The sequence below is a fragment of the Triticum aestivum genome, chromosome 2B (assembly GCF_018294505.1).
Source record: "Triticum aestivum cultivar Chinese Spring chromosome 2B, IWGSC CS RefSeq v2.1, whole genome shotgun sequence".
NCBI classification, from domain to species: domain Eukaryota; kingdom Viridiplantae; phylum Streptophyta; class Magnoliopsida; order Poales; family Poaceae; genus Triticum; species Triticum aestivum.
This window is the reverse complement of record NC_057798.1, coordinates 521471818-521485476: the sequence shown is the minus strand read 5'-3', so window position 1 is coordinate 521485476 and position 13659 is coordinate 521471818. Positions and strand designations below refer to the sequence as shown.

The 13659-nt window shown below is 47.4% G+C and overlaps 2 protein-coding genes across 2 annotated transcripts; one reads left to right on the top strand and one right to left on the bottom strand.

Annotated features, from left to right (window-relative positions):
* The first annotated feature begins 1122 nt into the window (after positions 1–1122).
* On the top strand, positions 1123–3126 carry LOC123041558 (E3 ubiquitin-protein ligase HERC2-like). The gene is made up of 5 exons (XM_044464153.1): positions 1123–1362; positions 1470–1819; positions 1894–2298; positions 2408–2768; positions 2860–3126. Exons 1-5 carry the CDS (start codon positions 1123–1125, stop codon positions 3124–3126), a joined length of 1623 nt encoding a protein of 540 aa, XP_044320088.1.
* Positions 3127–5373: 2247 nt separating this feature from the next.
* On the bottom strand, positions 5374–11173 carry LOC123045787 (protein STICHEL-like 2). The gene is made up of 8 exons (XM_044468962.1): positions 10840–11173; positions 8320–9958; positions 8024–8243; positions 7585–7773; positions 7199–7399; positions 6408–7110; positions 6175–6247; positions 5374–5741 (listed from the first exon to the last, which is right to left on the bottom strand). The coding sequence occupies exons 2-7, from the start codon at positions 9859–9861 to the stop codon at positions 6178–6180; spliced, it is 2925 nt and encodes a 974-aa protein (XP_044324897.1). The 5' UTR covers positions 9862–9958; positions 10840–11173; the 3' UTR covers positions 5374–5741; positions 6175–6177.
* Between the last annotated feature and the right edge of the window lie 2486 nt (positions 11174–13659).

Below are 13659 nucleotides of genomic sequence, written 5' to 3'. Positions count from 1 at the left end.
GGGAGTCTGTTAGGATCGACGCAGAGAATCCAGGGCGAGGAGGCCGCATTTGCTGATGTGGCGCCCCCAACCTGCATGCGTATATATACGGGATGGTGGTTTTCCAATTCTCTCTCTCTCTCTCAATTCCCTGGAAACTTTCTCCTCCATCCCCCAAAACCCAACTTCTGCCACATTGCCAAGATCACATAAACCCGGGGGCCGCGGCAGTTCGATCACACAGCCCCCGCCCGATCGGGCTTCGCCTTGCCGAAATTCCATGTGATCCCAGCACCGCTGACCTTGCAATCTATTCAGGTATCTCCGTCCGGGGTCTTTTTGGGGTGGAGTTCGTGGGATCGGGAAGGTTTGGTAGACGGGGGTGGTTATCAGATCAGTTTCGGTCCATTGTCTTCGTGTAGGGAAGGGTAGAAAAGGAAGGATCTTCCGTTTTTGTTCATGAAAATTCCGCGTTAGTTTTTGTTCGTCAGTTCTTGGTTGGAGACTGCGGGCGCAGTGTGGAGTTGGGGGTTTTAGGCGATGGATGTCGGCACTGCAGTACATATGTGGAGGCCTCCACTTTGTGATCTTGACCTTGATCGGATTGTGATTGGCGAACATGTGGATCGTCTGTTTTTTTTTTTTTTGCTTGTTCCTTTGTTGGTTGAGTGCGTAGTACAGTATGCTGCTGCTGACTGATCCTTGATCGGGGATGCATCTATATAATTGATTGGTTGACCATAGACCTGTAAGATCAGAGGTGTGTGTGGGTCCGTCGTAACCAATTTCATCTTCAGAATTGCTCGGACTTAGGATCACATCTCTCCATTCATACTCTATGACCATCATGTAATTATTATAATGTCTTCAATATTGAAGTTGCAGCATGAGTTACATTACCATGTAGTATATAATAGGTTACTGTTTTGTACTATTAACAAAATATACAATGTGTGATCTGACTGATTGGCCTTCTCTACAAGAATTAAAAAAAACAATGCATTGCTTAGTTACTTCCTCTGCAAGAATGGGGTTGCCTTGGTTGCGAGGACCCTGGGTTCATACATTTATAGCCATTTGACAACTCAGTATGCACGATTTACTAAAAATACATATACTTTTTTCTCTCAATAGCTGCAGATCATGGAGTGCCCAATGGATACTACAGCAAGCAACGCCGCCCTGGTTATAGAATTCCACAACATAGTGAATGATGCTGCTGCCCCGCGTTCTCCCTCGCCGGATCCAGAAGCTGAACTTATGAAGCGCCATTTCTCTGGAGAAGAAGCCGTAGGGCAATTCCCCCTAACCGCGAGCCCATCCATTCTCCTCCATGTGCTCTCATCCTCTGACCTGGATCCTAAAGATCTTGCTGCTTTGGAGGCAAGTTGTACAATTGCATTCTTAGTTCTCACGACTTTTGAGTCTTAAAATGCTGGTTATGAATTATTGTCATGACACAATGATGTGGAGATGTTTTGCTGTTTCAGGCTACATGTAAATTCTTCAGAAACCCCGCAAAGTTCCCACCAGACTTGGAATTATCACTTCCAGAACTTGCAGCATTCGACATGTGCCAGCATAGGCCCATGTTTAACCTAATGAAACCGGAAGAGAAGGAGTGGCTGAAGCAACGGTGCGGGGGCTCTTGGAAGCTTGTTCTTGGATACATTTTGGTCGGCGAGAAGAATTGCCGCTGCGGGAAATCTCAGGTCAATGCTGGACCAGGCCACAGCATTGTGGTCACCGCAAGTGGGGCCGTATACTCATTTGGCATGAATTCCTCGGGCCAGCTTGGCCTTGGGGACACAGAAGACAAGTTCAAGCCATGCCTTATCAGGTAAGAGTACATTGATTTGGTTGAATTTTGGGAATCGTGTCTGCCGATGTAACAAACGGTTGCTGCATTTGTAGGTCTCTGCAAGGCACCAGGATCACGCATGCCGCGGTTGGATCGAGTCGAACAATGCTTGTGAGGGACACGGGAAGTGTCTACGTATTTGGAATCGACACCTTTGGGGGCTATAGCTTGAATGGAATGCCTGCTACTGACTACGTTAACAGTCCCAAGGTAGTGGAGTCACTGAAGGGCATCTTTGTAGTGCAAGCAACTATAGGAGGCTTCTTCTCGGCGGTTCTGTCCAGAGAGGGTCGGGTTTATACTTTCTCCTGGGGCCACGAGGAGAGGCTAGGCCATAATACAGATTCCGCCGATGTCGAGCCTCGTCTTCTCTCTGGGCCTCTTGAGAATGTACCTGTTGCGCAGATTGCTGCCGGCAATTGTTACCTCCTTGTGTTAGCCTACCAGCCCACCGGAATGTAAGCATTTGCTCCTATGGTCTCTATGCTTTTCTTATCCAATTGCATGTCCATTCAAATATAATTGAACAACCATTCTTGATGTCTCTTATATTTGCTATATATGCAGGTCGGTGTACTCTGTGGGCTGTGGTCAAGGAGGCAAGCTTGGGCATGGGGACAAGAACAGCGAGGGCGTCCCTCAGCTGATATCACACTTCGAGGGAATCAACGCAAGGCCAGTGTCAATCTCAGCCGGTGCTTGGCACGCAGCGGTCCTGAGCAGCGACGGCCGCGTGCTCACCTGGGGATGGGGTTTCCAAGGCTGCCTAGGACATGGATACGCCGAAGAATGCGCGACCCTCCCGATGGCGGTGGAAATCTCCAATGCTGTCCACGTTTCAGCTGGCCAGTACTGCACCTTTGTCATGACGGATAATGGTGATGTCTACTCCTTTGGGTGGAAGGGAGCCTACAACCTAGGCTTGCAGGTGCGACGAATGAATCGTGTAAACTGGTAGCACCCAACTATTCATTTTTGCCAAAGTACTGAAATGTATATGTGATCGCTCTTGGTTTCAGGACGAGGACGAGGAGGAGAATCAGGGTGTCCTGTCTCCCAAGTTGGTCGCCTCACTCACCGGGCTAAACGAAAGGTTTGTGCAGATCAGCCCGACGAATGCCTATGATTGGCACAACAGAAGTACAGGGGTGTCTCATACGGTTGCCCTCACCGAATCCGGCAAGGTGTACGCGTTTGGAGGAGGTGGCTCGGGTCAGCTTGGCATCAAGCTTGCCGAGGGCAAAGAAGCCATGCCCCCTCTCCAGGTTGACGTCGATCTCGCCTAGTTCCTCCTGCATCTGCCTGAAACTTCATACTGTATAGGGAGAGAAAGAAAAAACCCTTTTTTTAGATCGTAAATTTAGTTAAGTGTTTGGACCCTTGGTTGGTTACTTTTGAGTAGCGGACAGATATGCGATGATGCCATGAATTATGGGTTTTAAACTGAACCGAAATCTCAACTGCTTAGCTCTTCATTCTTCATACACTTTTTTTTAAAACGAAGGCAAAAAATTTGCCTCATCCATCAATTAAAAGAAGGAAAAGAGTTTGTTACATAGTCTCCCATTACAGTAAAAAGGTCGTTACTCTTCAAATGCCTAATATGCAGTTGGGGCCATTCCTGGATCATATCCCAAAGATGGAGCATGAACCGGCACTTGAAGAAAAGATGGTCAACGCTTTTGATCTCACGCTTGCAAAGCGGACAGAAATCGCAATTTAGCCACCCTTGCTTGGCCAGTCTGTCGCCGGTCCAAATGCGATTTTGGATGGACAAACGAGCAAAAAAATCAGTTAGGGAGCACCCAAGCCTTCCACACCGCAGCAGTCATGACAGATCTGATGGCATAAGGAATGCGCCTTATATAAGCGGAGGCCGCCGAGTAATGCCCGAAAGTCGTATGCTTCCAAGTGATGTCATCCTCAGTGTGAGTGTTAAGATGGACGTCAACACAAAATATCACAAAGAGGAATGACCTAACAAATGTTGTCGAAGGACCAATGTGACGGGAGTTAATTTTTGATAGCCCCCTCATCCTCCATGGCCTCATGCGCCTTGCACTTCCTAGTGGAGGCCTCATAAACAAACAGGGCAATGTTGGTTGGCATTGAGCCAAGGGGAGCCCCAAAACAGAGCCCGAGCCCCATTGCCGATGGTGATGACGGTGGAAGCATAGAATAAATCAAGGTCCGTCTGGTCGCAAGGGTTGCCCGAATTGCCCATGCCCACCCACATTTTTACAGGCTCTTTCCATTCGTATCATGGCAAGGGCCTGCACATTTCATGGCTAGAGAGACGATTTGACCGTCGTTGTTGTTTGTGTCGTTTGTGTGCCCGGTCAAAGCTAAAGCTTGGGCATCCATGGTTGTTCCTGCCGCCTGGCTCGCATCAGTAGGCGTAGTCAGGGCCCCCCATAGGGTTGTCGGTGTCTGCCCGGAAGAGGTGGCCTCCACCGACGATAGTTCTATGGGCATCTCCAATGCTGACCCGCAAATTTGCTCCCGCATCTACCCGCAGATAGTGGGAGGCCAGTCTGCGGCCAAAGATGGGCGAGGGGTGAGGGCTTGCTCTTGGGAGGGACGACGTGCCCGACGCATCCCCTCCAACAGCTACGGCGGCTCGTGGAGCCGCAAAAACTTGCCGGCGGACAGCGGAAGCTTTCGCTTGGTGGTGACGGTCGAAGAGGCGAAAACCACCACAGGAGCTGCTTCGGTCGCGGCGGCGAGGATGATTTTTGGGTCCAAATGCCCTAAATACGGTTTTTTGAGCAGCTGCCCTATTTTACATCGTCTGTTGTTGTTGGAGATGCTCTTACCCGCGGCGTTGTGGCGGTACATCCAGGTTTAGACCCGTCCGCCTGATGCAACTGCCTCACCCGGACTGGGATGTGACATGCGCTACGGTGACATGCACGGTGACATGCGGCCCAAATTTAAATTTAAACATTGCGAAAAAATCTGAAAAAAATCATGCATGTTCACAGCACATACTAAGATAACCCCTAAAAATTTCAGATCAAAATTCGAAACATACATCGAGAAACAAAAAAGAGAAACTCAGATGTGAATAGTCTACAGAGAACCGTTCGGGAACTATTCATGACAGATTTCTCTTTTTTGTTTCTCGATGTATGTTTCGAATTTTAATCTGAAATTTTTAGGGGTTATCTTAGTATGTGCTGTGAACATGCATGATTTTTTTCAGATTTTTTCGCAATGTTTAAATTTGAATTTGGGCCGCATGTCACCAGATCCCAGTCCGCCTCACCCATCCAGGATGACCTGCCAGGCGCGAGACACACTGGATGAACCTAAAGGTGTGTTTGTTTGGGCTTGCTCTTCAAATGGTAACTGTTCATGCTTCATGTTACGTCCCTAAAGATATCTTTGACAGGTGGCTTGCTTGAAATATTTATCTTTTAGAAGAAAAAAAGGATAAAAGTGTAGTAAAATAGTATCTCAGAAAACCACTGAATTTGAAAAGGCAATTCGCAAGACATTTCAGGTATAGAGTGGCTTGTTTGATGCGCTTGCTTCATTTCCCGCTTCTGCTAAAAAAGTTGTTCAAATTTAGAAAACTTGGATGTATCATCGGCATGCTGTACAAATCATCACTAGCATTATTTAGTTCTTTCATACAAGAAGTGGAAACAGCCTCTCCAGGTCTCCTGTCAAATCTGCTTAGCTAAAAAATCTGACTAAATGCGGCCTACAGACAACAAGTTTCATCATTTGTTTTACAAATAGCAAGAACTCCCTCGATGCAAATGCATTTAGACTGAATCCAGTCCGCAGACTCTCCTAAAAAAATTGCTGCCAAAGGTGCCAACTCTCCAGCTTCGGGCAAAATTTTGATTTTCAGAATTTATGTGACTGGCTCATCTTGTTTGATCATCCATTTCTGCATTCCAAAGGCCACAACATAAAAAAAAAAAAGCTGAATGCAGTGGAACCTAAAAAAAGAACATATCAAACTATTTTTCCGACGCATTTAAAAAAAACTAGACATGCCAATTGTTCGAGGCCTTTATGTTCCTGTAAATTTTCATGTAAAACCGATCAGTTGTGTGCCCTATGAAAGAAAACAAGTTTGGTGCATTACTTTTTTGTCTTTTAGAGCATGGGAATTCGAAAAAAAAAACAGGACACAAAAGGCTCCTTTTTTATTAAAATGTACAACCATGTCGAGGATTCAAAACACTATATGCGTAAGTCAGAGGGGGTGGGGGCACTGCTCAAACATGTACATGCTGATATGTGGTCAAGAAACCACATGGCCACTAGTAACGGAGCAGCAAGACCTCGACTACATGGCCAAATACAGGGCGATGTACCTGTTAGATTGACTGTTTAGGGCCCTTCCAGCAGAGCAGGTTCGAACCAAACCCAGAAGAAGTCTTGATGGACCTGCAGGAGAAACAATGAGTATGGTGTTGCACTGTAAAATCTGGGGACACTAATGTGATTGAGTATACAGTTCTCTGACTAAACGTTTCCTGCCGAACATATACTAATGGAGAAGTAAAAAAAACTGTTAGGAAATGTCAAGGACTTTCAGATAACTTACAAGTCCTCATCTCTTGAACCGTAAGTAGCTCTCGAATTCGATCTTGGACACTGCTCATAGGGCCCATATGTGCAGAAATATGTATCGAATTCTTTCTTAGGTAGGAAACCCATTTTGTTGTGTGGCTGGATCCTGAAACAGATTGTGTGTGCTGCATCCGACGAGAAGAACCTCTTTTGAAGCTTCAATGTTCGTGAGAAGCAATTCGGCTGAAGGTCGGGCTCCTGGATGCTGTCGAAACGACCCTGCTCACTTGCGCCCTTGGAGTAGTTAGCCTCCGACCTACATGTCCTTGTCAGGTCATCAGTCATGGATCTGTTTGATGTCAAGGTGCTCCGGGCATCGTCCTCGGAGCCATGAACTGTTGGCTTAGAATCAACACGTTGCACAATGAATGGCGATGGCTGCTGACTAGAGGAGTAGCCTTTCAGAGGTGTTTCTCTTGCTCCATGCCTCACAGGTTCATCCTCATCTGTCACTGTGGAATCTGACAGCTCTTGCTTTCGTCCCGAGCAGCCGAGCAGGCTGAATGAGTGTCTCTTCGACCTTGCATCTTTCCTCGCAGCACACGGGACAAGTTTGAATCTGATCTCCACATTGAACCCGAGAACGTGCTGCAGTACTCCTTGTATCAGGCTTTGCATTTTCTCTGCCCTTGATAGGTGATCCGGGTGACTAAATCCAACTTCAGCTATAGCCACCTCTGCAAATGTTCACATTTAGTGTGTCATAATCAGCACAAACCTACGAGAAGGCCAAAATCAAAGAAAAACATGGCACGCGTGAATTACCTTCGGTAACATGGACTGATGATAGGATTCCTTCTTTCTTGAGGAAACTTCTGGCTGATCTTGATTGACACTTCCCAGTGGCTCTCCTCCAGATGTTTTCAAGCTTAAGCCGTCTACAGTGTCTCTCAGAACAGTTGGACTTGTTGCTGTTACACGCATCGCAGAAATTGGAGCTTGAGTTTACCTTGGATACCCAGTCATCTGCACATAACATCAGAAATATTATACTATCATTCTGTACAGGCACAAGTACACATACTCCCTCAGATCCACATAATTGTCACTGATTTAGTACAAAGTTGTACTAAATTTGTTTGTGTGCTTACCTGTATACTCAGCGACAATTAATATGGATCGGAGGGAGTAATATATTTGAGTGTGCTTACCTGTATATCCTGTTGCTGAGCGTGCATGCATGTCATTTGTTTCTGCTACTATGTCAGATTCAGAGCTGCCAAACTGCAAAAGTGCAACAGTAACCCAAGTTGCCTTATTTCTTGATGTCCTCAACTGTTTTTCAGCTTCTGACAGTATTTTCAGTGCATGTCTTAGTTTCTCTATACCAACATCTGCCACTGCAAGATCATTGGAAAATAGTAAGGGTAAAGAAATTTAGTGGGACAGAAGGGTATGTGGATAGCAAACTTTTCATAGTTCCAAATGCACTGGTTATCAGAACATGCCATACCATTACTGATTTGACAATATAGAGGGTAAAAAAATGATAACACAAAACACTCCACATTATCATTGATGCATTGAGCCTGCAGTCGTTAATGATAATATGTGAAAGTAGAAAAATCCATTCAAGGAAAGAATACATACACGCATATCTTCCCAAGAAACTTTTGCTGACTTCAGTGACCGCGGATTGACATCGTCCTGAGAGAATGTCCATAATAAGGTTTGCCAGCTGAGAGACCAGCTGCAGAGGATCAAGCGACGACGCCATAAGTTCCCGAGCTCGTCTAACCGTGTTGGTTGTGTCCGATGACAGTGCTAGATCAAGCAACTCAATCAACTCATCATCAGACACCAATCCTACCTGCAAATAACAAATGTAGAAACATTATTATACTGTATAACTGGCAATAGTAATTACTAAAGGTAGTACTACTCACAAGTTCATGCACAAGAGAAATTGTGACCCTCTTCCCAAGCAAACTAAGTTGATCCAGCATTATTTCAGCGTCTCTAAGAGAACCATTAGACTTTGCAGCAATGAAGTGCAACGCATCATGGTCAAATTCTAACCCCTCATCTACGCAGATTCTCTCCAACCTGTTGACAATATCTGCAACCTTTATCTTTGGAAAATGGAACTTCTGGCAATGTGTGACGGAAGTGCGAGGCAAGCTATCTAGATCAGAAGTAATCATAATGTAGACAGCATGCCGGTATGGCTCATCAAGACTCTTCACTATTGCCGACCAGGCATCTTCTAGCAACAGATGGCATTCATCAACTATGAAAACCTTGAAGCGTGACGAGTATGGGACAAGAGATGCGCTCTTGAGAAGTGCCTTTACGCGACCCAAGCGATCCATTTTTGCTGCATCAATTTCTTTTACATCTCTGCTCCTCCCAGAGAAGAGAATAACACACTCTTTACAGAACCCACATGGCCTTTGCTCTTCAAGAGAGAGGCAATTTAGAGCAGCAGCAAAAATGCGTGCCGTAGACGTCTTGCCTGTACCCCGGGGGCCATGGAACAAGTACATTGGAGCAATCTTCCCTTTGCAAGAGGAATACAAGAGGGACTGAGCAACCACATTGAGGCCAATCAGTTCACTGAAGGATCGAGGGCGAAATTTTTGGCTTAAACACCTTGGTGTCTCAGTGTATGGTACATTTTCTTGGAACGGTACCTCAGTCCCCTCTGGGGATAGGAGAGGTTGCTCTGGACCATCACTATCGGAATAAAGATCGCGGTACTTTGATGCTCCTGACCAGCAGTAGCTTATACCACATCCACTGAAGTTTGGTCCTACAACATCATTCGACCTCACTCGTGTGTCCTCAGTTCCATGCCCTACTGTGCTTCTTCTGGACCCAACTGAGCGCGCTTCACTGGCAGACATACAAGGGCTGCCAACGCGGCTCATTGCAGCAGAAGACTTGCCCTTGAATTTGGAACGCCTTTTCACTTCTTCCTCGCTCTTCTCTGGCAACACCCGTTCATAGGAATTCACCTCCTCCTCTTCCTTCTCCTCCACCACGTTGGTTACTATATTGTTTGCCAACTGCCTAAGAGAGCTATGATTAGAGTGGTTAGAATCCACTGATTTCCTGTGACCATCTCCGCGGACACGATGAACTTGCTTGTTTCTTGGTGGGTTTAAGCCTCTGATCCTGACAACTGAAGATTTCCTGTAAGATGCAGTTCTTGCATTTGGTGCCCGGAAGCTTCGCTCTGACCCCATTGTAGCTTCGGCTTCCAAATCCACATCCTCCTCAATCAAATGATGGTGTGCTGACCTGCTTCCTTCCATCATCGCTCCATTGCTAGAAGCAGTCTCCCAGATCATACTGTCAGAAGGAGATGCATACTTGCTCATAGAGTTTGTTGCTGGATCCCGCAGCGACCTCACTCGCTTGAGCTGCACCAGGGTTCTTGACAGTGGGACGTCCACGGAGACCGAGTGGCGCCTCATGTCAGTCATTTGAGTATGTCTTGCACAGCAACAGTATCTGATTATAGTTCAGTTCTGGCTATCTCCTTGAATGTGGCTGCTTCCATTACAACGGCGTCGCCGGAACCTGAAGTAATTCAGAAACAAGAACCGTAAAAACGCTGAGATTATAAAGTTTATTTTGATTTCTCCATGCAAAGGTAACAATGAGATGCCTTAATCATTGCTCAACCCTACAGTGCAAAAGCATCTTCGAGAAGTAATAAATGGATATTGACATTTTCGTGTTCCCAAAGATAAATCGAGAGACATGTACGAAGCCCTACAACAGTTAAACCCGAAAATGCTCTGTTCAGCTACCAAGCGAAATAAAATGGACCGAAGAATCGGCCGTCACTTCTTCTATTCACTGAAAGAACATAAAGTAAAAAAGCAGTACGAATAACACGCACATCCTCTGCTCTTCTAACAAACATGACAGCAAAAAGAAAGAATGTGGAGAAAACAGAAGCCAAAAAAGGTCGAATCTAATCTTGGCCGAGCTCGCCACCCAACCGTATCTGTATGTACAAGTAGCAATCACGAAAATCAAATCCAGAGCAATGGAAGCATGCATCTGGGACTACAAAAATGGGCCAAATCTTGGCCCCACTCGGACCCATTCCCCATCCAACAAACACCTCCATTTCTAAAAGTAAATAAAATCCGACGAACACCTAGTTAGTTTTGTATCGCGCAAATATCACAGAGCACATAGTCCTCCTGTCATACACACACACAAGATGTAATAAAGTAGAGAAGATGCGAAGAAGCCGAGCTGAAGCCAAGAGCAGACCCTCGGCTGCATTATCCCCTTGGCCATCGACCGCATTGCAAGAACCGCAAGATCCAGAGCGAGATGGAAGAACAAAAGGAAGGCACTCACAAGAGCAGGAGCGGACAGTAACGGGGAGGCGCTCTCGTGAGGACCAGGGGTGACAGGGAAAGAAAGGAATAATGGCCTCTCACCGCAGGGGTCGAAGCCTCGGCGCATGCACGGCTGGATGGCAGATCACGGACACGGCACGGAGCACGGCGGCGGCGGCGGCGGTGACCGCACCCGCACGGCAAGAAAAAACAGGCAGGTCTCGACGCGAGTGAGCTCCTCTGGCACGCTGCGAGTACAATTAGCTTTAGCTCCGCAGAGCGCAGCTGTAGGAGAGAGAGGGAGACATGGAGGGCGTGAGCAACGGGCAGCGTGGTCACGTGCTCAGTGGCAGAATGGCCAAGAAAAGGCTCAGGTTGAGGGGTTAAAGAAATGCTGCGTCGCAGCGGTCGCTGTGATGGTGTCCGTGGCCGTGGCCGTGGCCATGGGTGTGGTGTGGGGCACTGGGCCGTCGGGGGTCCTGCCCTGCCTGACTGCCTCGGTGCCGGCGCCGAGGCGATGCCGATGGCGTTTCCGTGGTTTGGCTCCACGGCGGAGGGCGGTGTCGCAGCCTTGCAGTGCACTTGCGGGGGGAAGGGGGAGAGAGAAAGGCCGATAGCCTTTTTGTTTTGTTTGCTTCTCTTTAATGGCGAGGCTTTTCTGCGCAGGCAGCGCCTCTCTGTTACGTGAAATTGCAAATGGCACCACGGGCAACCGTGGACCGAGCCCTTGCTTCCAATATGCCGTATTGACAGGGTCCGGACGTCAAGTTGCCACAGGTCAACGAATTTCTAGTGCTGCTCGCATCACAGCTGCCATGACGAGACAGGACTGCGAGACGAGCGGGAGAAACTATCGTTTTGTGTCGTGTCGAGCATGAGTGCACGGCCCCCGAGATCTCGGCCCGGAGAAAATGCGTGCCGTAAATATAGCAGGAAAATTTCTTCGACAAGGACGACAGGAAGTGAAAAATTCTTTGTTTGACGTGCACTGCTGGTGGAGTAGTACGTGTATAGCTGCTGTCTCGCTTTTTGGACCGTGATGAAAGGCTAGAGAAGACAGAAGACGCTGCGATTGAATCCACAGTGAGTAGGGTGGTAGGGGGGTATCACTGGACGTCCAATCAACATCCGGCCTCATATCATGGGTGGAAAGCTCTTACACTTTCTTCTTCTTTTTTTTGCCACGAACTTGGGGAGCTTTATTGCATAGCTAGCATATGATTACAATCTGCCCGCAGGCCACTAAGAAGAAACGGAGGACAGCTCTCAAGCCAACGGTCTGAAACCAATAAGGAACAGGCCCGTTTAGCACAAGAGTCTGCCAAAAAGTTTGCCTCCCTTGGGACATATCTAACTGAGAAAGAGATAAAAGAAGAAGATTTCTCCCCAATGTCTAGTAAAATAGGCGCAACAATTGACCTCAAACTGTCACGCGATAACCAGAGGTTGACGACCTCTAAACAATCTACTTCCATCAGCACATGTGAGAAACCACGCAGCTGAGCGAAGATGACTCCTTCCCGTAGAGCTAAGGCCTCCACGACGAGAGGATCTGTCACCCCCGGGAAAGGTTTGCTCCAAGCTCCCATGAACGAGAGGTGAGATCGAGCTATCCCACCCCCTCCCGCACACCGAGCTTCGTTGTTGATTGCGCTATCCGTGTTGATCTTGATCCAACCCACATCCGGCGTGCGCCACTGTGCTCCTGCCACACCACTCGTAGGTTTCGAAATATCAAGCATTAAGAGATCATCACGAACTGTCTTTACCGCCTGGACGGGGTCATAGCCGACCTTATCATGAGTCCATCGGTTCCGATCAGACCATATCGCATGCATGACAGTTATAATTTTGCATCTTTCTTGGTCTTGTATGATCGCGTCCATCAACACATCCCTTGCCCAAGTGGCAGGGTGTAATCTGGGTAGCTTCAAACCCAAGAAATCTCGGGCTGCTGCCCAAAAAAGTTTGGCATGTGAACAGTTTATCAGTGCATGTCGCAGATCCTCCACTGAAGCCTTGCACAAGTCACACACTGCCGTCGTCCGGATATGCTGATGCTGAAGGGTAGCATAGTCTGGTAGGATTCCACGCAAGACCCGCCACCAAAAAACACGGACTCTAGGAATAACCTTTAGTTTCCACAAGGCAATCCACATGGGTCTATCTGACATTGAAGACTCCGCTATCGTTCCTTCCTCTAGAGCTAAGCGCTCTTTTCGAGTCACTAGAGCACGATAAGCCGTTTTAACAGAGTAGACACTAGACCTTTCCAAGTCCCATGCGAGATAATCCTCTCCACTAGGCACTCTCAACGGTATATTCAGAATTGCGTCCGCGTCTGGTGCAAGAAAATTTCTTCGAACTAAGTCCATATCCCACATACCACTGTCCTGATCAAATAATTCAGAGACACGAGTAATAGGATCGTTCCCAATGCGGCCCATTGGCCTGAGAGTAGCCGTGTTTGGGATCCATCGATCCGTCCAGATGGAGATAGATTCACCATCCCCAACTCTCTTGATCAGTCCTTGTTCCAACGCAACTCGACCTGCGATAATAGCTTTCCACGTAGCAGACGCCGAGCGAGGTGTAGTAGCTTCCATGAAGCTGCAGTTATGAAAGTACTTGCCCTTCAGAACTCGAGCACACAAGGAGTCCGGGTGTGTCATTAGCCGCCACCCGTGCTTACCGAGTAGGGCTAGATTAAAGAGTTCAAAGTCACGAAAACCCATGCCTCCTTGTTTCGAAACGGAGAGATTCTTCCAAGAGAGCCAATGAAGAGATCTCCTATCGATGTCGCTGCTCCACCAATATTTAGCCATGGAAGAAGTTAGTTGTGAGCAGACCCCCTTGGTCAATTGGAAGCAAGACATGCTGAACGTAGGGATGGCTTGGACCACAGATTTTAGCAAGACTTTC